This window comes from Amborella trichopoda, chromosome 8, assembly GCF_054954075.1.
Source record: "Amborella trichopoda isolate Santa Cruz 75 chromosome 8, AtrichopodaSantaCruz75HAP2 v2.0, whole genome shotgun sequence".
NCBI lineage: Eukaryota > Viridiplantae > Streptophyta > Magnoliopsida > Amborellales > Amborellaceae > Amborella > Amborella trichopoda.
In genome coordinates this window covers 27,902,675-27,914,711 of record NC_142343.1, presented here as the reverse complement: position 1 = coordinate 27,914,711, position 12,037 = coordinate 27,902,675, and the positions used below count along the sequence as shown (strand labels likewise).

Genomic DNA, 12,037 nt, shown 5'->3' with positions numbered 1-12,037 from the left:
GGGTGGTCAAAAAATACCATATCTATAGAACGTCTATAGCTGAGATGAGGATGTTGAGATATATGAGTGGCACGACAACAAAAGATGGTAATTTGGAATAAACATATGCGAAGGAACTTAAGTGCAGCTCCAATAGGCAATGAGATGAAAAAAAATAAACTTAAGAAGTATGACCATGTGCACCATCAATCTAGAATAACACCAGTTAAGATGTGGATGATTTAGTTTAACTGGAAGGCTTTAAGAAAACAAAAAGAAGTCCCAAAACAACGTGAATAGATGTTGTGAGAAAAAATATGATAACTTATACTAAAGATATGACTCTTGATAGTGTGGAATAGCATACCAAGATTCGTACAACCGACCTTAAATAGTTGGGATAAAACTCAAATGACGATTTAAAAAAAAATGAAATCGGAATTTGAGTTTAAAATGCTTAGATTTGACTGTCCAAATATTAGACACCATTCAATCTCTTTGGAAAATAAGCATTTTACATGTGCCTGAGATAAACTTGCACGGTTTTCACATTTTTGTGCGAAAAAAGTCCTTCCGAAAAAATTGAAGAACGTAAACTGGTAATCATGCCCAAGTTGGCATACCTACCGAAAAAAGTTGGCATTGCGTCCGCATGCACCTTTTTTTTAAATGGTTCAGATAGAACTAGCCTCATAGAAGGGCCAAAATTGAATTTTCTGTTTTATTCTAAAGTCATGGGTGTAAAACTTGATACAATAAGGTGGGCCTTTCTTTCTTTTCCTCATGTGACTATTTTGAACGCATTCTGCACTTTCCAACTTTTGTATTAACCCAAAATTTCAAGTCAAAGTTCTGTCCACAATATGGCTACATCATTGCAAAATCCACACACAAGGTGTGTAAAAATATGCTTCTCTGGAAGTTGTGAACATTGAATTCCCCTGCTGCTACTACTCTTACAAGGTGATTACATGGCCTAGAAATACACAGGAGCTCATTTTGTATATGCATACATATATATCTCATCAACCGCTCAAAAGAATTGTGCGGGGCTTTCAAATATTTGAACTTGCCGATATAGTTGATGAACAAAATGGCATGTTAGCTGTGGGATGACATCTCAATCATCTTCTGTGGGACGACATCTCAATCTTCTTCATTGGCCAATGCGGCAAAAGAAAATGGCTTGAATTTATGGCCATCCCCTTGGTAAAATTTGTTTTGAAACTCAACCCAATGGAGCCTCAGGGCATGGAGAAACGCGCTGAGGGACTCCATCATGAGTAATATAAAGGCAGTGGCAAAGGCAAATACCCCAAGTCCGATTATGCGAATTACAATGCTGTCAAACCTGAGAATTAATAAAAAGAGTTCTTGTCAGGATCTCCACCGTCCAATTTTCTCTGATAGCATAAGTTAATTGAAGGGATTAGTATACGAGTAATGATCCTATGAGACCCTCCCACACCCATGTGTGTAAGACCTCAAAAGATCACCATCAAATTGGCACAGATCTCTAAAAACGTTTTCACATGGGTGTGGGACTTGACTTTTCTAGAGATCTATGTCAAATTTAATGATGATCCATTGGGGTCCTACACACATGGGTGTAGGAGGGTCTCATAGGATCATTACTCTTAGTATACCGTGGCATCTGTCAAAATTTGGCAAAACATGCATAGAGAGAGAGAGAGAGAGAGAGAGAGAGAGATGTATATCTGAATCATGACGATACCTAAAAACCATATTCACTGTTTTCTTTTTTTTATTTGGTATCTCTAACAGTACCTTTTATTCTACTCAAAAAATGTACTAAGTACAAATCCTAAGGGATGTAGGCCAGAGCTACAAACTCTTAACAAGCTGCATCTTGCATCTAACATGAGAAAGCTGATATTGTTAACTGTAGGTTTAGCATGACCAATGACGAACAAGGAGGAGCTAAAAGAGATAGAAAAAATGTGAAGTTTAAATTTTGAACCTACCCCCAAGAAAGAACCAAGACTTTCTCATAGAAAACCGTTGACAACTCCGAGTGAGCCAAGCTGTAGAAAAAAAGTCTCATATCAGTCCCTAGGGTTTACAGAAGACATGCACTAAAATTAGATAAAAGTAACCAGTTATTTACCTCAAAGCCCAGAGCCGAAGATATGATGCAGTGTTTGAGACAGAGCCTAGCACAAACTCAATGGAATGTATCATCTGATGCACAAATACCTCACTGAAATTGAAGTCCTCGTGTTGCCGCACAGAGCGAGCCGAATCTGGTTCTGAGTCAAAATCCAACTCAGAAGTACCTAGAATGCCATATGTGCGACCTTGAAACCTCTAACCAAAAGCAAGGAATATGGTAAGCACCATATATTTAAGCAAAGCTCAGCATCTCCAATGCCATGATCTAGTGAGCTAGAACCTATGTTGCATAGATACAGGTACGCGTCTGTGTAGGACACCGGTACTGATTATTGGATTCTTTGTGCCCCAAAAAGGACGATTTGGCTACATGGCTATACATGCACATGCACATGCATATACATACGTACATACATACATACATTCCTATAACTATGATGATAGATACTTTCAAAGACTAGCAAAAAAATTCATACTTGTTCCATTTATGATATCATAGAAGATAAGAAGTATCAGTATAAATTATTCAACTCATGATATCATAGAAGATAAGAAGTGTCAGTACCAAACATGACACACCACAATTCTAAAGTAACAATAATATATATATGTATATATGGAAAATTCTTCCCAACACCTATAGGCGAAAATGAATAGTGATTTCGTCTACCATCATCACCATCCAAACTTCATTGTACGGTAACGATTGTCCGGTAGTGTTTTATTTTTCATTTGTTTTCTACAAATTGGAATGACCTGAAATTTGGAGAGTACGTACATCTTACTAAGACGCATCTAATAAAAAATAAAAAAAATTATCCGCGAAAATAAAATTGACTAAAATACCCCCGAAACCTTTCGAGGGTATTTTGGTCAATATGTAAAATATTTTGTTTATATTTTTCGAAGATTCCCCTATTTTTTATGAATACACATTCTAAATTTCAGATCATTTTAATTTGTAGAAAAAAAATGAAAAATGAAATACTACCAGACAATCGTGACCGCACGATGAACTTTGGACGGTGATGGGGATACGCGAAATCACTATTCATTTTCACTTATAGGCGTTGCGTAGTGTTTTCCTATATATATATATATATATATATATATATATATATATATATATATATATATATATATATATATATATATATATATATATTTCAATATCATAGATGCTTTTGATTCAACACCAAAATTTGAACCCCTATGGTTTTCGCCTACCACGCCATTGGGTCTTCAATGTAATAGTCTGCATAACCTCCCATTCCCGAAATCACCCAATCCAACTATGAATCCAGAAGAATCCATACGGGTAAGCATGTCCATACGTCTCCGACACAGGCACGGGACCCTTGTCGAATAATCCATGTAACATAGACTATAACTGACGTTCAAATCATTAAAGAATTAATGAAAGTAGCAGCTGAGGGTATAAATCTATAACCAAAGGAACCATGAAACAAAATAATCAACAACATGCTGATGTTTACAGTCTGTTGACCTGGTTTAGTCATTTCAAAGGTCCCAGTGCTTCTCATCTTGAGGCACTTCAATTTTGGCCATAATCAGGACTTGCATATTTAAAGGCTGTCCTTTGAATATTCTCTGGCTAATTGGTTTGTCCTTAGCATATAGGTAATTATCCTGCTCTCCAAGGCAGAATTCTGAAATGCCAGTCAAACCAATGGTACTTGTGCCTTTTTACTTCCTTCATTTGTGCATGTGTTGTATCATGTCACTCACACATATATGTTCTTTTTTTTTTCTTTTTTTGGCTAATCATATAACACCAATCTTGATGCATTTAACTTTATAGCCATCACATCTTCAACATTAATGCTCATTGAAGCATGCTTGGTGCTTGGTTCTGATGGTAAACCACATGGACCATGCTTATGTTATCGTTAACAAGGAGTCAAGCCTAGTATAAGACAGATCTAACCATTATTAAATACTGTAAGATGCATTTTATATTATGCAGATTTCAGAATCTTGATTCCTAGGATCCAATATGTGGATCAAAACAAGGGATAAAATTTGAAAGAAAAGAACACACTGGTCTTTCAAAAATATTATATGTGACATTTTGTAGAGAAAAGAAAAATGACAAAGACATTAAGGTCAGATATTTTTGGGAATTTTTACGGTCAGGTATTGATATACGATATGCACATTGTGGTTCTCTGCTAAGCAGACAAAACTCTGTTCAAAACTCTCCAACTACTAAGTCTACTTCATTTTCAGCCAAAGATATCTTAGACTATACATATCAAATGGCATATGGTTCACCCCAAGGTGATATGATAAATGTAAACTTGCACGAACAGATTTAATGCATGTAAAATACAAAAATGGAAAACGTAAGTAAAAGCTTCAGCATGTGAAGCTTGACTTTTAAAGTTTTCTGGAGGTCTATGCTCCCCAAGGACTAAATGTAATGTCAATCCTACACAATAACCCTTATATGTGTGAACTGGCTGAGAATCACATAAAATATGTTATTTAGGGCTAACAAAACCTTTCACCTCTAGATATATAGAACAAAGCCCTCATTTTAGAGGGTCTGGACATTCATTAATCCTTTAAACCAAACCCTTAACTTCACCTTAACCACACCAAACCCTCTCCCATAGACCTTGTCTGAGCCGTAATCCCATCCTCCTACCATCTACTCCTACCCATTTATAGGAGATTCAACACATCCAAAACCCTAATGTTCTGAACTTTGTAAGTAAGCTAAACCCTTCAGATGTCCTAAATCTTAACCAAATTAGAACTACAAAACCTACCCCAAACCCTTCTTCCAAGCCCACCTCATGTGTTAACACTCGTCTGAGAGCCAAGCTCCCTTAGTCCTAGATCAATATTGTGATTCAGTGATTTGAATAATCCCTTCTCAGATTCATACTATTTTCCCAGAAATAAAGCCAAGATGTAAGAAACATCATGAAGACAGTCTTGGTAGAATGAAAAGTTCCTTCTTTAAGAGATGGTAGACTAATAAAGAAATGATTGCCCTTAGAAAACAAAAAATAGATCCGCACCTTATGCTATATTTATAGCTAGGGTACACGTACTTCAAATGAGCACCATATCTTTGGTGGATTCTTAATAAATCACAAAAAATTATAGCTGTATCCATAGCCACATCCATGCATAATTGCTATTTAAGGGATATGTTAACCTTCCCCAAAAATAGTGAAGCACATAAAGCTTCATAAAAGCTTTTCCAAGTGCCCATTATTTTAGTTTTCGGATGTACTCGCTATTAGACAGGAACACAGAAAAAAAAATAAGATAATGGCTAATAGTGATACAAGTGTAAATGTCCCACACCTTTTCTATGTTGCATGAAGTCTCTTATGTCAAGATTTGTTTTTGTGATGCACCAAGCAAATGACCAAACATAGTTGTGCCCAAAAATCTTATACAATAGGAGTCCTAGCAATTTTGCATCCAAAATATTAGTAAACGATATTATATTTCTCACATAATAAAAAAGGATAGAAGATCTGATCTATCCATCTATTTATGCATCTACTATCACATGTCTGTGTCTGTCATCCATATGTGTATTGTGTCTCCATATCAAATTTGTCTGCTTTGGTGGGATATTCAGTTTCACAATAACACTCTTAAATGCTCCTAAAATAGTGGATGGAAAATATGCCCTCCCTCTAGTGTAAGTAATTTCTGGGCGGAGTTATTTGGCATCATATGCAAAGGGCAAAAAAGAAGAGATGCTTTGTTTTTGGCATGCAACCAACAATTCGATAAGGCTACACCCAAAGAAATATAATCAGACCTACGAAGTTTTCAATATCATGTATGCTCGATAACGCAAGCTGCCACTACCGTAAAAGTTATTTGCATTAGAAGGCAGAGGCACTTTGAATTCCAAACTCTAGGATTATTTTAAAACTGCTTTCAAATCATTATCTTTCAGTCTATCTATATATGGATGTGCATCCATGTGCAGCACAAGTAAGAAAATCCTCGGCATCTTCAACATGAATCTAAGGAATAGATATGCAACAACTTTTCATGGACAAGAAGTTGTAACATGCAATAGTTGATGGATCAATGTTTTCATAGTTTATTAGTGGCACTCTATGGAAAGCAATAGAAGAAACAGTAAAATGACTCCAACATTCTAAGAGGAAGAAAAAAAAAAGAGAATCCTCATTAGCATGAAACCAAAATTTATAAACTTAACATGAGATGTTCAAGATAAAATCTCAAGCAGTCATATTTATATACCCACACAAGTTTCAAAACTTGCTGATTCCAATTTGAAGTCAACTCGGGCCCGACATCCAGCAGGGTGCCAGGCCGGAGTGAAGGACCTTGGAAGCAGGTCCAGTCTCACCGGTTCCCATGTTCTCTTAGTAATTTCTTTTAAGACTCAACCGAGTCTGACAGTCTGACTCGCATTCAGTCGAGCCCAACTTGCTGACTGGTCCTGCGCAGTTCTGGGGCCAGCAAATATAAATCACTGAATACAAGAAACTTTTCTTGTAAGAAAAATGATCATGGTAGCTGAGTAAACTTCTAAATAGGATTTCAATCATTAACTCACTGGCGACTAGTTTTACACAACTCCATGCATGCAAGTTTCGAGAAAGAACGAAGAAAAGCAAAGCAAAAATACATAAACATTAATAAGTGATGATAAACATAACCAACCTCAGTATGAAGTTTTCTTAAAATTAATGGTTTTGGGAAGAGCATCCATGGAACTGCAACAATTGCCATGAGCAGCAACAATATCTGCAAGGGGGTATCTAGTATAAATTTTTACAGGATATAAAATATAAGAAACATAACTAGAAGATCCTCCTGCTGTTGAAAAAATAATCTAGTACGCATTCAACCTGTAGTGGTCTCTGGCCCCAGAACAACTGGTTTTCACCAAGATCATCCATGGGACTCAAGAACATGTAGATCATCACATGATATAGGTCAGCTTGAGAACCCGTACACCACTTAATTATAATAAGGAGCGCTAGGTAACCAAAGAGGCTGTTCAGAAATATCATCTGAGGGACGAATTGATACCTACATAAGTGGATGTAATAAGTATTTCACACATGTTTTAGGTGGTGATTTGGAAGAATAATATGCAGAGATTGACCAGCAAAGTTACACTCACCGTATATCTATAGAGCTACCAAAAAACTTTCCATTGAAATAACTAAGAATTATTCCAAGATTCATCTGTACCACCCCAAGCAGAATTGACATCTTCATTTTCAGGGAATTAAGAAACGGCAGCTCAGAACGACTTCCACGCCAGCTAGGATCCACACCAAACGGGTATGGACCCCTATATTTGATTAGACCCATTCTAGAGGCATCACTGACAAAAATATATTATGTTAAATGAGAAGTACCAAATAGGTATATAGACCCCGTGAAACAGAACATAATAAAAACATATGGAAATAGGTACCTTTTTTTTTTTTGATAAAAAAAAATGCATGTCACTCATCCTTAAACATATGGAATTACTTAATCATGAAAACAGAAAGAAATGCATGTCACTCATCCTTTAATTCCAATTTCAGTGAGATAGTGCATGGTCTTTGAACAATCACATATTGCACATTATTTTGTTTATGGTGATATAAACACTTAGGTGGATCCAACAATACCAACAAAACAATAAGAGATTGCACTCAACAATGAGGTCATGTTCGTTCTCAACAATGAGGTCAGGATCATTCAATCTTCAAAAGAAAAAGAAAATAAATCTCAAAATATTTCCTCAGATTTATTATGCTCATAGCAACGTGCATCTGCATTTGTCATGGTGATCATGAAAATTGATAACAAACTCAGTCCTCTCCAAATTTTCAGCGTAAAGAAATCAGCAAAAAGTTCATATACCTGCATGTCAAGTCCCGGCATCTATATGCGGAATGCCCGAATATATGGAAAGGTACAGAGAAAAACTCATTGTAAATCAGTCCACAGTAGATTGAAAACAGTGCCATCAATAGGATTACATATCGCCCTCCAAATGCCATTTCCATAAAGTTGCCAAGTTTCTGGAAGAAAGAAAGTCAATTATCTTGTGCAGTCAAATTTTTGTACATCCATGCTAAAAACGAGGAATCCATATCAAACTGTTTTTCCCTTAATCTCCTGTACGGAAGCTACTACAATTAGAAGAACGGCTTGCAGTGAACTGTTTGACAACTAGGGGAATCATAATTCTAATATTCATAGCCATAAAATTTACTGCACTTATAAGAACCCATATCCTTGAAAGTCCAAAAGCATGCACATAAATAGAAAATAAAAAGAATTAGCATTTTATTTATATAGACTTGAAAATATGGTCAAGAATTCCATGTGGAGCATCCATAAGCACAGTTAATTGCATTAGCTTAAAAGGGCAAGCCCAGTCCACAAGGGCAAGCATGCCCAGAAATCAACTTTTGTTTATCATCCCAAGCAGTCCGTGAAAGCAAGAGCACATTTTAGCCTGCTATAAAAGTGAAAATGACATTCAAATTTTACAGGTAAACAATCAGTGATCGATATTCATATTTGTGGCTCAATGAGTGGTCACTGTATGTTTCTGTTGAGAGATTCTTGTTTAACATGGGTGGAGAAGAAGAAATCCCATTGATCACTACTTTGATGTCGAATTTCAATACTAGAACTTTGCCCTCACTTTAGCCACATGAGATTCCAAGCATACAATTTTTAGACATATCAGACCATTCAACATTTTTCATGAACTCACATTTAATCTCTCTTATTCATGATGCACTATCATGAAACTATTCCATAAATAGGGAAAACATTATGCGAAAAAGGGAATTTTGCATATCATCCAACTTCCATGAATGATAACAATCCAAAATTGATATTATTAAATAAAATTAGCTTAGACAACTTCCAAACTTGTTATCTAGTTTGTTCTAGGAACTCTTTAAGACAAGTTTCACTTGACACCGAGGCAGCCTAGTCGAACAGCAAAATGAGTTTTCGATTCATTTAAATGGGTAGAAGGAACTTTTGCTTCTATTTAATTCAGATCTTTCCAAATTTTGATTTGCTTTAGAGATAAAAAAAAAAGATTCAACCAAGAAGAAAATTGGATAATCATTTCATCACAATAACTTTGCAAATATAGTGCATATGCCATGCTCAATATTTCCAAAAAAGTCTTTCTTAAAGAAATACAACTGTCCGACAAACAGAGAACATCACTTTCCTTTCGGCAATTTGCAAACATGTAAAATCCTGTATTCATGCAATAGAAGTTTGGGTCTCACAAGATTAGAAAATTTTTCTCCATTACAATAAGTGACTTTGCATCAAATATATGAAAGTTCATCCCATTTTCATACCTGAGAGCCAAGCCTTTTCTCTCGGATTATCAGGATCAATGATCCCAACAGCAGGCAGATTCCATGACCCCAATCACCAAACATTACAGCAAAAAGAAAAGGAAATGTGATGACTGTGTACACTCCAGGATTTGCTTCTTGGTACCGAGCAACACTGCCAAAAACAATTAACAGCAGTTACATATGGAACATTTATAAAATAAAAAATAAATAAATTTTAAAAAAAAATTCTTCATTTAACTCGAGTAGAAAGTCATATATTCAGAAGCTGACACAAAGTATTTAATGTTAAAAAGCTTTAAAGAATTCTAAGAATGATAGCAATGGAAGTGCATTCAATAAAATTGTTACATTGCATACCTTCTCACATATCTATTATCATTTGTTGTTTACTTTAGATATAAGCCCCTCAATAAGTATAACTAAACTAGTGGTCAATCAAGACTTTAAGTAGAAGAAATGATTAAGCAAGTTTTGCTAAATTACAGGTCACTGATCTTGTTTTCCTTCAAACTCCCTTTGAGTATTATCAGGAATTTCCATTTATCAAAAACACCTTACCCATGCACCAAATGTCCTAACTCTGTAGCGAACTAACAGAAATACACCACATCATGCATCCACAAATAGAATTCCAATCCAATGTATCCATTTGACTCCAAATACTACAAGATCAAAGCATTAGTTCATGACAAAAACAACCATTCAGTAAAGTTTAAGGATGACAAGTGTACTATTGAAGACAAAAATGAACAGACTTCTTTCAAACTTGGGGGCCGTCCAGAACCAAATTGGTGAAACTTTCTTCCAAACCATCAGGCACTTACAAGCACATCCAACGACAGCCATTCTTGTACAAATCACCATATATCAGATTTAACCTTGGTTGAAACTCCTTTTGTCTACTAGATCTCATCTTTAGCATCTTGCCTTTGATGACTCTGATTGGGCTGGTTGCCAGGAAACTCAACAATCTATTACAGATTATTGGGTTCTCCTTGAAGATTCTCGTGTTTCTTAGAGCTGTAAGAAGCAAGGGGTTTTTCCAAATCCAGTTTGAAGCCAAGTCTTGCGATGTCGTCTGCTTCCAACAAGATTCCATGACCATGCATGATTCAACTCCCTCAGAGGTTGCTAGAACGGGTCAAAGACTTATGGCAGGGATAAAAAGGTGGATATAGAATTTCATCAGTCAGGCGGGGCAAGGAATGGAAGGAAGAGCATTTGTTCACCATGGTACTGCTGGCTAGGAGTTTCTCCCCTCTTGGTAGGTTGCAGGAAAGGCCAATAACGAATAGTCATCCAGGGTGTGGTCATCGCGGGGTAGCGAGCATGAGAGGAAGTCAGTCAGGTACGACGACAAGTCTTCTCTCCTGTTTAATTAAGTTGTCTCCCATACTCCTGTGCATGAGGATAACAAGAGTAAGGATAGCCACCAAGCCTATCTTTAATTATTGGACCAAGCACATCGCAGCCAATTTCATTCCATGCAAAAGATTCTTGCTCATGGTTTTTTGTGTTCCCCATATGGTTAGATAGCCAACTTCCTTACTAAAGGCGGTATTGAGATACACATAATCAAATATATTTGGCTTTAGCCAGTTTGTTTAAGAATATTACATCACGTTATTTGTACAGGGGTATTTGTGTACGTTTTACACCCCAATCGATCATGTATGTATGAGATGATCCCTTGCTTTGATTAATGGAAATTATTATCCTCTACATACTTTCTCTGTCCAACTTGAAAAAAAAAAAAAAAAAGAAGTCGAGAAGAGAATTTTGATAATCCATATTGTTAAACAGTAAACTGTAAAACCATACAAATGATATAAAAGTCAACACCTAACACAACAGAAATATACAGAAATTTAAAAAATATATAGTCTAACAAAGTCAACACTCATGACTCAACACAAGTTACACAACAGTCAACAGACTCAACACTCAACACTCAGCACCAAGAGGCAAGAGTCTTCAATCATCATCATCATGATCACCAAAAGGAATATCAATAGCGCAAGCCTCATCATATGCATCAGAGTCAAGGCCATCATCATCAGAGTCATCTCCCTCTTCAATATAACGTTCATCCTCCTCTATTTCTTTTGAATCTGCCTCTTCCTCTTCCTCTTCTTCTACCTTCCTCTTACTAGTATGTGTAGTCTGTGCAGATGAGGCCCAAAGAGTCTTGGTTGTTGTATCCTTCTTTTTTAGCTTCTCTGAACTCAAATATTTTATAATTTCCTCCTTGGTAGCCTCAGGAACATTTTACACGGGGTAACATCCCCCGTAATACTGGCAAAGTGCTTTTTAAACCGGTAACTGCCCCCATCAGTATCATCTCCACAATAATTACATTTAATACGATTTTTATCACTTGGATTCGGGATATAACCATACTTCCAACCCGGATCACCACTCCAGCGACTAGAAGCTGGAGAAGATACTTCTATAGAACAAGGCTTATTTTCATCCTTTTTTGGTTTTTCAAAATTCAAAAGATGCCTAATCGCATCTCGAACTACTTCAAGAACCTTTGTACAAGAAGCAAC

General features: G+C 36.2%; 1 protein-coding gene across 7 annotated transcripts in view; it reads right to left on the bottom strand.

Moving 5' to 3' along the window:
• Positions 1–771: 771 nt before the first annotated feature.
• Positions 772–12,037, bottom strand: part of VHA-A1 (vacuolar proton ATPase A1) — a 55,360-nt gene continuing 44,094 nt past the window's right edge. For 3 of the 7 annotated variants that reach the window (XM_020666510.2, XM_006843186.4, XM_088874646.1), the window contains 8 exons: positions 9,483–9,636; positions 8,008–8,168; positions 7,271–7,477; positions 6,993–7,176; positions 6,805–6,888; positions 2,108–2,307; positions 1,965–2,024; positions 772–1,330 (listed from right to left, as the gene is read on the bottom strand). In XM_020666510.2, coding sequence (XP_020522169.1) covers positions 1,126–1,330; positions 1,965–2,024; positions 2,108–2,307; positions 6,805–6,888; positions 6,993–7,176; positions 7,271–7,477; positions 8,008–8,168; positions 9,483–9,636 — 1,255 coding nt within the window. In that variant the 3' untranslated portion in view covers positions 772–1,125. Of the gene's footprint in view, positions 1,331–1,964; positions 2,025–2,107; positions 2,420–5,454; positions 5,560–6,320; positions 6,614–6,804; positions 6,889–6,992; positions 7,177–7,270; positions 7,478–8,007; positions 8,169–9,482; positions 9,637–12,037 lie in introns of those variants that run through there. The other 4 variants (XR_016061406.1, XR_016061407.1, XM_088874644.1 and 1 more) reach the window with 4 other exon arrangements.